Source organism: Nanorana parkeri, unplaced genomic scaffold (genome assembly GCF_000935625.1).
Source record: "Nanorana parkeri isolate BGI_ZX_2015 unplaced genomic scaffold, ASM93562v1 scaffold788, whole genome shotgun sequence".
NCBI classification, from domain to species: domain Eukaryota; kingdom Metazoa; phylum Chordata; class Amphibia; order Anura; family Dicroglossidae; genus Nanorana; species Nanorana parkeri.
In genome coordinates, this window is record NW_017307056.1 from 113,841 (window position 1) to 126,791 (window position 12,951).

General features: G+C 41.0%; 1 protein-coding gene across 1 annotated transcript in view; it reads left to right on the forward strand.

Annotated features, from left to right (window-relative positions):
* The window catches only part of MED13L (mediator complex subunit 13 like), a 129,510-nt gene that overhangs the window by 85,194 nt on the left and 31,365 nt on the right, over positions 1–12,951 (forward strand). Inside the window, exons 4-13 of the mRNA XM_018564846.1 lie at positions 1,473–1,556; positions 3,038–3,183; positions 3,580–3,774; positions 4,679–4,867; positions 5,904–6,069; positions 6,768–6,866; positions 9,257–9,970; positions 10,115–10,337; positions 10,700–10,805; positions 11,838–11,947. Of these exons, the coding sequence (XP_018420348.1) occupies positions 1,473–1,556; positions 3,038–3,183; positions 3,580–3,774; positions 4,679–4,867; positions 5,904–6,069; positions 6,768–6,866; positions 9,257–9,970; positions 10,115–10,337; positions 10,700–10,805; positions 11,838–11,947 (2,032 nt within the window). The remainder of the gene's footprint in view (positions 1–1,472; positions 1,557–3,037; positions 3,184–3,579; positions 3,775–4,678; positions 4,868–5,903; positions 6,070–6,767; positions 6,867–9,256; positions 9,971–10,114; positions 10,338–10,699; positions 10,806–11,837; positions 11,948–12,951) is intronic.

Genomic DNA, 12,951 nt, shown 5'->3' on the forward strand with positions numbered 1-12,951 from the left:
CAAAGGCTCTGCTGGCCTGACAGTTGATGTGAGCTTACAATAAACACAGTTGCAGCTTAATTTTGGGCAGCTTTACCTTTTATGTATTGCACTGTTGTGACCTTAATTTCACCCCCCGCCCCCCTACATCATACTCCCATCATTGAGGGATTCACCACATGTTACCCACTAGTGTCCTTATTAGGGGTTGACTTCTCATCATACACTTTTGTCACTTGTTAGGCGTCACCCTTCTTACCACACTCTAATGACTATTATAAATAATGATATTTATAATAACGGTCATTCCTCATGTCATATTCTAGATACTGCATTAGGGGCCTCCACCTCGTACATCAGTGATCCCACTCATTTTTTTTTTTTCACAATTCCATGAACTTGCACTTTTTCTGTGAATCAGAATGTAAGAAAATCACAATCCTCATTTATCTGTGATTCACCTGAAAAACGTAGTTATATTTTTCCTAAAAGACCGGCTTTATAAACATTGCTCTTTTGTTTCTGTACTTCATGCTGTAATGCCCTCACTTGCCTTCACTGTCCTCAGGGCCCATTTACACCAAGCCTATCCATTGCTGTGCATTTAACCCAAGGTGTGAATGCACTCATGCCACAGATGGGCTGCCAACACACCACAACTAACTGAAAATAGGACTTGCACCATTTTTGGTAGAAGTAGCATACTGCAACATGCGGTAATGCATTACCGTTTGTTGATGCGTTGCAGGTGCGTTTCCTAAGTGTGATGGGGTGCCATTGAAAATAAATGACTGCAACATGTGCATGTTGTTTTTCCACATGTTGCAGTAATGCATGCATTTTCACAATGCATAGATGTGAACAAGCCATTAAACCACAAGCTGAAGTTTAGTAATTTTCTTTATAATGCAGTCCCAGGGACATACCGTGCCACCAGTGAGGGTTGTCCCATGTCCTGGTGGCTGCTGATTATTATAGAAATCCTCCCATGAGTGGCGCCGGCTACCCGCTACATCGCTGATTTTCTAGTGCAGCTGGGGGTTAACGGCAGCCACTGAAAGGGTATGCAGAAGTTTCTCCACTTCCTCCTCTCTCCCCAATTTATAGAAGTTGTATTATAGCCACCAGGACATGGCCCTGGAGTGGCATAACAAAAAAAAAAAGCTTTCAGTAAAGTAATTGAGGGGAATTTTTCAACACTGGAGCAGACAGAATCTGGAATAGTCGCCCATGGCAACCAATCAGCTTCTATCTTTCATTTTCAAAGCTTAACTGAACAAACTGGGGAGACAAGCTGATTGGTTACTATAGGCAACTGCTCCAGATTCTGCCTGCTCTAGTTTTGATAAATTCCCCCATTATCTTTTCGATTTGAATGCTCTGAAAAAGGGCCGCCTATTAAGTTTGGGTTGGGAATTGATTGGAACTAGTAACATTGCTCTGATAGAGTTTTTTCACGAAATATAAATGTTTCCATACTTTATCCTTTCTAGATGTTTGCTGGATAAAGGTTTTGTGCGAATTGGAAAGTGGTTTGTGAAGCCTTGCGAGAGGGAGGAAAAACACGTGTCGAAAAGGTAAATAGCAGGCTTCCAGGAGAACGTTCCCTGTAAGGTTGCCCATGTGGAAGAAGTATGTTATGCGTTCTGTCAGTATTTGCTGTTAGACTACTCTGCAAAGGTTCCCAAGAAGCACACAAGTCGTGGCTCTTGACGCTAGAGCTTGTGCTTCATGTTCTATCTCCTTCAGTGTAGTAAAAATGTTGTGCTTAATAAAGAGCAATCATAATAATTCTCATGTTAGATCTTGCTGTAGAAAAAAATACAAATCTAAAGTTTCTTTATTTATGTGACAAAATATGACCTTTTTTTCCTCTCTGCTTGCTGCGTTCATTCATCAGGTAGACTGAAATCTCTAGATTTAAGTTTGTCCACTGACGGGCTAGATTTCTCCTGCAAACCTTGACATGTAAAATGTATGTAGATCATGAATGTCACAGGTGTGAAGTGTATTGGTCGTGAAGGGGTGAACACTTGTTAACATTATGTGCCACCACCTCCCCTTGTATATTAGTATGAAGAGTTGCTGTGATAGAGATACTCCAAGCGGCACTCTGTTCAGTGGTGCATGTAGCGTTTGTCTTTTTGACCTGTGCAATGCAGAGTTGTGTGGAGCTCCATACATTTTAAGTAACATGTACATTTCCCTCCCTCTCTCCTTTCTGTCTTCTGATTGGTGTAAGAATAGGAGTATATTCTCATTTTGCAGTCTGCTACTTTGTGTGTATCAGTGCGCATACATGTGTGTTTTCCTCCTCAGTGTTGTAATTATGCATAGGCTGACATGGAGACATTAGCTGTTGCTATGGCAACCTGGTTTAAGTCGACAAGTTCCTGGCATGATGTCATTAGGACAGCATCCCCCTCCCATCTATCTCCCTGCATGCAGAGAATGATTCTGATTATTCCAGCCAATCTAACCCCCAACTACAGTATGTCTGTTCACGTGCCCTTGCTGGAATAGCGAGATCTCCCTGGGGCTATATAAAACACCTTCGAGGACATGTAACCAGACAAGCCCACTTTTGTCTTTAGGCTGTTCAAGCTGAAAATCATTTTAGGATTTCATTTGATACGGAGAGATGATATAATTCTAGTATAGGGACAATAAACAATACGTTGGTGAAAATACACAAGACATCTGGACAGCCTACTGTGTCAGCATTATTCATAGCCTCCCTTTTCTCTGTTCAGTATGCATAGAGATACACGAATACAGTACTATAAAAAAGCAGTCCAAAGCCTCTGTGCCTTGTTGTTTTTTTTAAATATGTGAATATTGTGTTCTACAAAGATTATATTTCTGATTTGTCTGACTCTTTGTGTGTGACTCTTGCGGAATGTATCATTATTTCCCCAGACAGCTGTCTTATGTGCTATTCATTTCTTCCTACACATCAGGTGATTAAACAATAGAACCACCTAAGATGAGTAGAGCACAGGTACTATGCAGTAGTGAGTTTTTTTAATAACTATGGGCCTTGCCTCTTTGTCCTCAGCGAGAACCTCTCCTGCTCCTTTACCTTTTTTCTCCATGGAGAAAGCAGTGTTTGCACAAGTGTGGAGATTGCTCAGCACCAGCCAGCGTATCTCATCAACCAACATCATCTCCATCTGGCTCAGACCTCCCACACGCCATGCCAAGGTGAGCCCAACAGAGATCTTGTCACTCTAAACCACAGGATCATTGTGTGAAGTCATCTGTTTCTATATTGTGGTCTAGAATGAAAGACAACCATGTCAGTTCTTAAAGGAGAGCTCTAGATCAAATAAATAATTCAGTTTTAAGTGGACTGGTGAAAACATTGTATCCTCTGTTGGTCCTTATGCTAGAGGACCTAGCTCAGGTCAAGCAGCATTGATGCCTTTTTTCTGTGTGGGTGGTAGGATGGATGTCCCACCAGCATCTTGGAAACCTGTAACTTTCTGTTAAAGTCCACATAAAACAGAATGGTAGCATTGTCTTTCCAGCCAAGAGATGGTTGAATGTATTGTGCATACATAGAAAATAACTTATAAAATCTTATTTTATTTTCATTAGTGATCCTGAGCCCTTATGGGTTGAGTGGTACCCTTACTGGGCATGCTTATAAAACCTCTGACCCCACCACGCGCAAACTGCTGGAGGAATGGCGACCTTTTTACCCTACTGTGTTGTCTGCCAGAAAAGAACAACAGGAAGATCAGGAAATGCTTTATGATGATGACTTTCCTGCAGCAGTGGAAGTAATCATAGGTAAGGAGCTATTGTTGACACCACGAATGTAGATACAAGAGCTGAAGGTTTTGTTGTATGGTTTTACCTCAGTGATCTAATCCTACAGAGTATAACTTGTATACTAGAGCATGGAACTTCTTAGTATAAATGCTTGCACACAAGTGAGTCTAAACGTTAAAAACATTAAGTAAAAGAGTAGTAGGATGGGGGGGGCATGATTTTTTAAAGCTATTACTCACACTTCAGTATTTTGAAAATGCATGCCGATTAACTTTGTAGCATGCATTTTATAGTTTGTTGTTGGAGCTCAATGTTAAAATGCACAGATGCATCAGAATGCACTATAGTATGCTCAAAGCCACAACTAAGTTGTTGTTTTTTTTTTTTGTAAAATGTCTGCTTGTGTTGGAGGATATTTTCAGTACAGAAATTGACCTCTTCTAAGGCTGGAACACATCTCTTGGGTTACGGTGTTTTGCGGCAATGTGTGCGTTCACATATTCTGTGCGTTAGCATTGCAATGTCATTCATTTTGAATGACACCCCCAACACACTAAGACAATGCAGCTTTGAAGTACTGTCCTGTGTATTGCATTGAGGCAGCGCATTCAATTTAAATGGGCTGCCAGTGCACAGGAACGAACCAAAAAATGCACACTTTTTGGTGTGTTACTGTGCATTGTGGTGTGCTGCAATCTGCATCTTTTGATGTTTCAATGTGTTTTAACATGAGCTCTAGAAAACTGTGGCATGTCTGTTTTTTGTTTCGTTCCTTTGCGTTGGTAGCCCATTTAAAATGAATGGGATGAGTTAATGCAAGAAGCAACGCAGTGTAAAGGAACAGCAGTTTTAAACCAGCATTGATTAAAAAAAAAGTCTGATTGAAAAATGAATGTGGGAAAAAAAACTTTTTTTTTCTTAGGTGGTGTTCGGATGGTGTACCCCTCTGCGTTTGTTCTTATTGCGCAAAGTGATCTGCCTGTTCCACCCAGCACTGGAGTCTCTGCGCATAATACCGCAAGTATACAGCAAAACACCGCTGCTACTAAAGACCCCAGCCCATGCAGAATGCCACTAACTCCGCCCACTTCACCAGATCAGACTGTACCTGGTAAGTGTGATTATGTGGAAAGTGTTACATGCCTTTGACCTTTTACAGTATATAAAACAGGTGCAATATTGCTGATCCATAACCCAACAGAAACCAATGAGCACCCATCTCATTATCCTCACTTCTCTTAAAGATTACATTTAAATTTGTTTTATTAAGTATTTTTAAACCAAAGAACATAATAAAAAAATGCAGCGTACCAGTCCTAAGATGTGGTGGCTGCATTGGTTTTCTTTTTTCAGGCTAAGAATATTTTCAGCAAATACAGAGAATGACTGTTAATCTTGCCAGAACAGTATCCTTGTCAATTTCTGTGAGCTGAACCCAAAGCACAAACCATGTTATCTTCCTTCTGGAAACTACTGATCTCCCCACTCCAGTCCAGCATGAGTGACACCCATGGCTCCCTTCATTGATGCAGTGCAGTAAATAAGCGTAGGATGTGTTCTTCATATGTTTACTAGCTGCGATATTACATTGTTGTTTCAGGGATTAGATGTGCTCTAAGTTCAGCAAGATGTTACACAGGTTGTTCTTTCATTTTCACATCTGGGATTTCATACCAGATTTAAGAAGTCGTGATTTTAATGAACTGATACTTGGTTCTCTTAATGTACACTTTTGTATATTCTTGTAAATTATCTGTGTAGTGTAAAAATGCAACTCGTTGTCATCGTTTCTGACAGCAGTCAAGAATATTTAATACTCTACAACATTTTCATTCAAAGCTGTGTCTTGTTTCCTTGTTGCTCTAGAGACAAAGTGATTTTCCAGCTGAAAATACAGTTTTATTTGCTGTAGAACCAGGGAATGTAAACTTTCTCATGTTCTTGGGTTCCCTCTGCTGGCTATTTCTGAGAAATTCAGATACTTATGGTGAATATTTTTCTTTGCGAAAGCAATGGTATAGATGTGCAGTCATTTAAACGGAAGGGCAGATTTGTACACGGTTTCATTGTGCCGCACAATTGAAAAGCATGTTAATCTTTTATATGTCCTGCATAGCAATAGCATATCAATGTTTAATTCTTTCCAGGGGAATTTAGGCCACTGTCGGCAAATGGGAGCAACCAAGCAACAGCGGACATTGCCAGCAATACAGGGCACAGTCCAAAGCGTGCAGGAAGGAGCTATTTGAAGCTGCGAAGTCACATGACACAGAGAGCATGGAGGGAATGCATCTTGAACAGAAACCCATCCAGGTATGTCTGTTTCAGTTTTGATTTATATTTAAAAAGTAGCCATAAGTGAAAATGAAACCTTAAGATTTTACTGGCAGCACAGCCTACCTCTTCAATTTATCATCTAGGCATTGTTGTATTGTGTGAGACTCTCACGCTAGTCAATCTAGAAATCTGGGGTCACTTTCTACTTAACATTTTTGTAATCTAAGTATCTATTCGCAGCCACTCCTACTTTAGGCTCCTTGCTGTCTCAGATACAGAATGGCTGAAATGAGGTTCAGTGGCATTTGTTCCTCACAGCCATTAGCCTTCGATATTTGAATTAAACTGGTGATACATCAGGGCTTGTTCACACCGAATGCGGTGCGTTCCAGAGCGGTAGCTGCTGGAATGCACTGCAATCGCTCACAAAACTTCCTCATACGTTCTGGGGCGGGAGAGGGTGTGGCGGTGCATTGAATTCACATATACCGCTCTGGAGCACACAGCATTCAGTGTGAACAAGCCCTCAGAGAGACAGGTTACACTTGCATACCAACTCGCCCTACATGTGAGTAGCTCTGTAAAATCTGGTTGCAGACATTTACATAGAACTTAAAGTAAAGTTGGTCGACTCTCTAATGAGCACAATGTTTTTCTGGAAGTGTCATTTGTAACCTACAAGTGTTCTTGTTCTCAAGGAAATTTAAAGTTTCTCTCTTTTGCCCCATCTAAAGGGTATCTGGTGCCATCACGCAGGAAGAAGAGGTATCAGTGAGTAGAACATGTTGGGATTTTGTGGATTCTACCCAGAGGGTTAGCTGTTTATGCTCCAGGTAAGGACTGTGTTTATGATTCTTTATGTTCAGACACTACATTGGTTACTATGCTTTGGAGTGTTTGTTCAGTATTTCACCTTTCTTCATATTACATATTTACATTTATTTCATCATCTTAAACAAATGTACATGTAATACGTATTGTTTTGTTCTGCAGCAGTGCATACTTTTATGTCCGGATAGGACACTTCAGTTAGCAGGTACTAGTGTTTTAAAAAGTCTAGATTCATAAAATCTCCGGTTTTACTTGACTTATTACACATTACATATAAAATAATCTCCAGCATAAATAGGATGGTTTGGCTAACAATGTAAATAGCCTTGAAATGTATTTCCTTTCTCATCCATTGAGAGACGCATCGATTCAGATAATGATGTCTTTATACTGCCACAGACACTGGCAGGTTCTGTCTTGAGACCTGTTCCTTCTTGGCCCTTTTTTTCTCATTGATCACATGAGGTTGTGCGATTTATGTTTTGGTTGATCAACTTCTCATTGGTTCACATGCGCAGCATTCTTGCACATCATGGCACACATTATCTCAGTGTGTCTGCCTCCAGTGATGACAGGCCAAGGCTCTAGTTGCCGCTCTGCCCAATGCTGCCATCATCCCACAGCTTTTTTACGGTCCTGCGATGCTCCTCTTTGGCCATGGTATGAGCATTCTGGTTGTAACTCCTGTGAATGTGCACAGGAGTCACATAGCGGTGGCACGTGACTTATAGTGTACATAGGAGAAAAAAAAAAATCCTGCAAGAAGCACGGCACTGTGATATGGCACTGTAATATGCTATAGCACAGTACAAGGTACAGATGTGAATCTTTGTGTTTTGCTGCGTTACATTGACAAAAATAGTAATGTGTTGTCTCTTAAGTGTCCATTCAAATTAAATAGCCTTCCTTAACGCAACATGTGGTAATGCACACAAAGTTGTGAATAGATCCCTATACATTGGTAAACCATAAATTTAAACTATATTGGTTTTGGGTCTAATTTATATATATTATTATTTTTTTTAATAAGCTTTTAAAGTAATGTCTGTCTGTTTTAGGCCTCATTCACACTGCTAAGAGCCGGCCTGTACAGATCCGTGCAGTGTGCACAGCCGTATTGGGCCGCTCCCCGGTAGGACAGGTGCTGCGTGTGATTGTATGCAGCAGCCTGATCTTCTCTATGGTAGTATGCAGCCCTATGCTCACCCGAGCTGCACATACGTTTGGGTGCGAGTGTCCGTACTTGGACGCAGACAGGATGGATCCTGTCTGTGTCTGAGCACAGACACCTGCATGGATGTGCAGTTTGGGTGAGCGTACGGCTGCGTACTGCCATAGGGAAGAACAGGCTGCTGCTTACAATCACACGCAGCACCTGTCCTTCCCGGAAGCGGCCTGATATGGCCATGCACGCCACACGGATCTGTACGGGCCGGCTCTTAGCAGTGTGAATGAGGCCTTACTGTGTGTGACTTCTATTTTCAATTTTTTTAAACAAATGAATACTTGACCAACGACTGCGGGATAGCTACAAAAACTGCACACCTTGCTTCACCTCTGGATTTGTCTACCTTGGAATGAGCCTTCTGATAAAGAATGTCACTTTTAATAAGTCCTTCAAATTTGGGTATACATTTTACCTGGAGCTACTGAACAATGTAAACAGGCCTTTTAGAACAGACCAGTAAAACATACCTTGGACACATGTAAAAGCAAAAAAAAAAGCTCCACCTTTTTGGCTTCAAAAAAATACATCAATATTAATTGAGAATTTTAACTTATTTACCTGACTGAGAAAAAAATATATATTTATAATCTTATTTTTCATTTCTAACCATCATAAGTGCAAAACCTAAACTAAAGCTGGCCACACACGGTTATATTTTTTTAGTTCAGCTATGGGCTGAATGAAAAAAATATAACGGATTCCTCCATTCATGCTAAATAGCGTGGATGGATGAATCTCCCACTGTGCACTTTGTATTCTGACAGCGGTTTGTTGTGCCTTTGTCAGAATACCTGAACAGTGACGACAGCTAATTGTCTGGCGTCACTGTTTGCCTGAAAATTTTCCATCTGGCAGTTTTATGATTTGAAGGATGCCGGTCGAAAGGGTGCCTCACTGTGCTAATTTAGGTTGGTTCATCAAGATCTGCCTGAAATGCGCACGGTGTATGGTCAGCTTAAATTCAGTTAAGAGTCTGGTGAAGGCGCACAGGTAAATAAAATGGTAAGTGGTTTGCTTGTGCTCACCCGTATACAGCAAGTAATTGCTTGGCACTTGGCCTCCCACTGTTTATTTGTATAGGGTATGCCAGAAGCTTTCTGTTTAGATTCCAAAAGTCACTTCTGTTTTCTGCTAACTGAAGAGCTTTGACTTTTCTTCCTGCAGGCACAAGCTGGCCAAGCAGCGTGGTGCACAAAGTGCAAGTCGTCCTCCTTCGGTCTCCCAGGCATGTGTGGGAGGTACTCCCTCCTCTACTAACTCTTCCCTTCAACCTTCTGCATCTTCCAAGCACAAACCTAATGATCGCCAGGAGAAGGCAGAGAAACTGCAGAAAAAAGCCACTACTCCTTTTCACCACCGCCCATCTCCCATGCAAAATGAGTGTTTGACGCAGGAACAAACTGTGCAGCAACGCCAAGTAGCAGAGCCTGCAAGTGGGCCACCAACCACAAATAGGCAGTTCTCGACTGGCCCCCCTGCTGGGGAAATCGAACAGCTGTTACCAGAACATCCTACAGATTCCCCACATTCACCTGCTTCCCCCATGCCCCCGACACTAAGTCCGCAGCCACCACAACATGAGGTTGAAGTGCCTGATCAAGACGTGGCGGTCTCAAATCTTTATCCTAATGGTTTGGAAATGCAGCCACTTGATGACAGGACGATAATGGCCACTGGCCTTGGCTTGCCAATGATGGCAGAAATGAGTGAAACAAGTTTGTATTGTGCTGGGCTCCCTCAGAACCGTCAAGCAGAGAACAAATGGCAGGGATACAGGATTCCAAATGTAGACAGCCAAGACTTTCGTCCACCAGAAATCCAGGGAGAATGGTACGAGACCAAGTCGGAGGTGGGATCTGAGAGTACTGCACTTAAAAGGTGAGGAGATATTTGGAGGGGATTACTGAGCTAGCATAGAACAATATATTTCCCTAATATACAGAATTAGATGACTGCTTTGCAGAGGAGCAGTAATAAACAGTCAGAAGGCTGGAATAATTTCCACAAATGTTATCCTTTTAGGCTCCTGTCTCAGCCCAACAGACGCTTCAAAGTCTTGGATGAGAAGCGACAGGTTGTAGCAGAGAATAACTATGGGGAACAGCTTCCTCTTCATCCTTGTGAAGGTTTTGGTGACTCCTCTGATCCTTATACATTTGAAGATGGAGATATAAAGTACAGTTTCACTACCACAAGCAAGAAATGCAAGATGGGAGCAGAACGGGACCCTTCTAGGAAGCATAAGGTATTTTCCTGTTTGTTCCAGTGTCAGCTAGACTGAAAAGATTCTCCAGAAGATGTTGGGGTTGTATCAGATTTAGCAAAAAGTCTTACCTCTTGTCGGAAAAGATTACTGTGCTATATTATAAAATAAAATGGAGTTGCATTTCAAGTTCTAGTATCAGTTTGCATCTATTTTAAAGCAGTAAGTCCTCTCAGCTTTCCAGTGAGTATGGGATTTTTCCTAAAAATGTCCCCGGTCCCCGCCTTTTAGCAAATGTTGCTCCAATCAACTGTGTCTAAAACTTCCTTTCTGATATTGCCTTGAAAGCAAGTCTTTTTTCCTTATAAAGTCCATTTTACTGAAATAAGTCTGTATCCTTTTAGGGGGAGGAGGAGGAGTTTGACAAGGATGCATCGCCAGAAGACCACTCTGTACCAGTGCCTGATGGGAAAGATGCCATGTCCATTTTTAGTCCCACATCTAAGACAGGTTGGTACTCCAAAGACAACTGGGCTCCTTGACGTGTTGCTTTTAAATAATGTTATAGTTAGAGGTTTTTTACTTGTTAGGGTAGGTTTGATGACCATGAATATTACATCCTAAGTAGAAATCAAGTAATCAGGTATTCAGTCAACACACAGAAAGGAAGGTGCATGTGTTTCAGATCAGAGATCATCCAACGTCTGACACTTGCTGCCTTGTCAACTGCCTGACCTCACACACGGTCTTCCAGATCTGGAGTGCAGTCTTGGACATAATTGATAAATTGATAAACAGACTCTGGAGCAGTTGCCCATGTCTTTCATTTTTATAGTGTAAATGAACAAACTGAAAAGAGATGCTGATTGGTTGGCATGGGCAACTGCTTTAGATTTTGTCTGCCCCAGTTTTTAAGAATTCCCCCCAAAAGTGTTTAAAAAAATGAAACCTAATGCATAAGAGGAGCAACGATAAAAGATGATTATTAACACCACACCATATTGTTCAGTCCAAAATGTTTTAAAATGTATGTCAAAATGAAAACAATAAATTCTGTGTACAGTGGCCACTGATGTGTCATACCTTTTTGCTGGCCACTTTCTGCTTTTAACTGAGCAAATGTTCAGGATTAGGTGGACATCAATATACTGTGTATATATACAGGGTATTTAAAAAAATAAAGTCCCTATATGTGCTAAAATAAAGTGTGAAGATCATTTTAGAATGCAAAGAGGTTTAAAAGTTATTGTACTTGTAGTGTATTGGCTGCAGTTTTCAGTGTAATAGTTAACTGTTAATACAAGCAATGTGTTTGTCTTGTTATTTTACATCTTGGAGCACAGCTACTTTTTTGTCACAAAAGCTTGCAGGCAGTGCAGTACTTTTCTGTTAACAGATTTTTATATCATTCGGGATTAGAGTAGACACTTTTCAGATTAAATCACCATAATTATAGCTTTTTGTGTGTTTACTTAAATGGGTGATAGCTGGAAATAAGTACATATTTAATATCTGTTTTTACTTTAATTCATTGAATTGCAGACCCACGGCAGGACCGCGGGGTAGCAGCTAGCCTAACGCAGGTCACTGACTTGGCTCCCTCCCTGAATGATCTGGACAACATTTTTGATAATTCTGAAGATGAGGACCTAGTAAGTTTTTCTTGCCAAATCCTAATGAAGTACAGAATCTGTATAAGTTTAATGTGTATCTATAACCAAATCTTTTTTCTTTAGAGTGGGAAAGGATCAGAATTCCTGTCAGATATTTATATATTTTGTTTTAATTTAACAAGCTCCATTAGTCAAGAGTACAAAGGTTATACAATGTGGGAAAATACACTCTGATTGTGATACAGAGAACATAGAGTAACAAACTGAAAAATAAATTAAAAAAATTACGTACATCAAGTTACACAATATTGTAGGGTTAGTGTAGCAGATCACAGACCCTTGCCAATTAATACCGTGTAGCAATTTTAAATATACCACAAACAGGATAAAATAAACCGGGGAATTGGAAGTGGAGGGAGGGAACTTCAGAAACCTGATAGGTCTCCTCTCTGCAAAGGAGGATTAAAGGGAAGAGAAAAAGGTGGGGGGAGGCATCTTTGGGGATAACCTATCTAGTGGCTTCCACCATATCAGGTGCTAAGGTGTTGCCTGCAGAAATAATATTAAAAGCCTCTATAAAATTAGATGAAAATTCAGAGAGTAGTGTTTTGTAGAAAGAAGCCATCAGGACCAGGGGACTTGCCACCAGACCTGGAAGCAAGAGCGGCCTGGAAGTCTTCGGCAGTTAGAGGGATGCTAACCACCTGTTTTTCTTCATTTAAGCCAGGGAGCGCCGACTCATCCACTGATAGCTGTTTGTCTGCCCTGATGCTGCCCTTCCGTTAACTGAGTCTGAAGATTGTTTGTCTTTGTTGATAGCTCTGTAGGTGTCAGTTAGAGCCATGGTAGTGTGGCTCGAAGGAATGACTACACTTATTCTCAAACTCATAAAAGTGCCACCAGTTCCACTTCCAGTTATTTAGATGCGGAATGTTTATGGCGGGTTTCCAAGGAATGAATCTTGTGGAGGAGGAGGGAAATAAGGAAGAAGGGCTAAGAAAGGGTGAAATTAGACAAGCCCCTAAAATGAGGTGGATGACAGG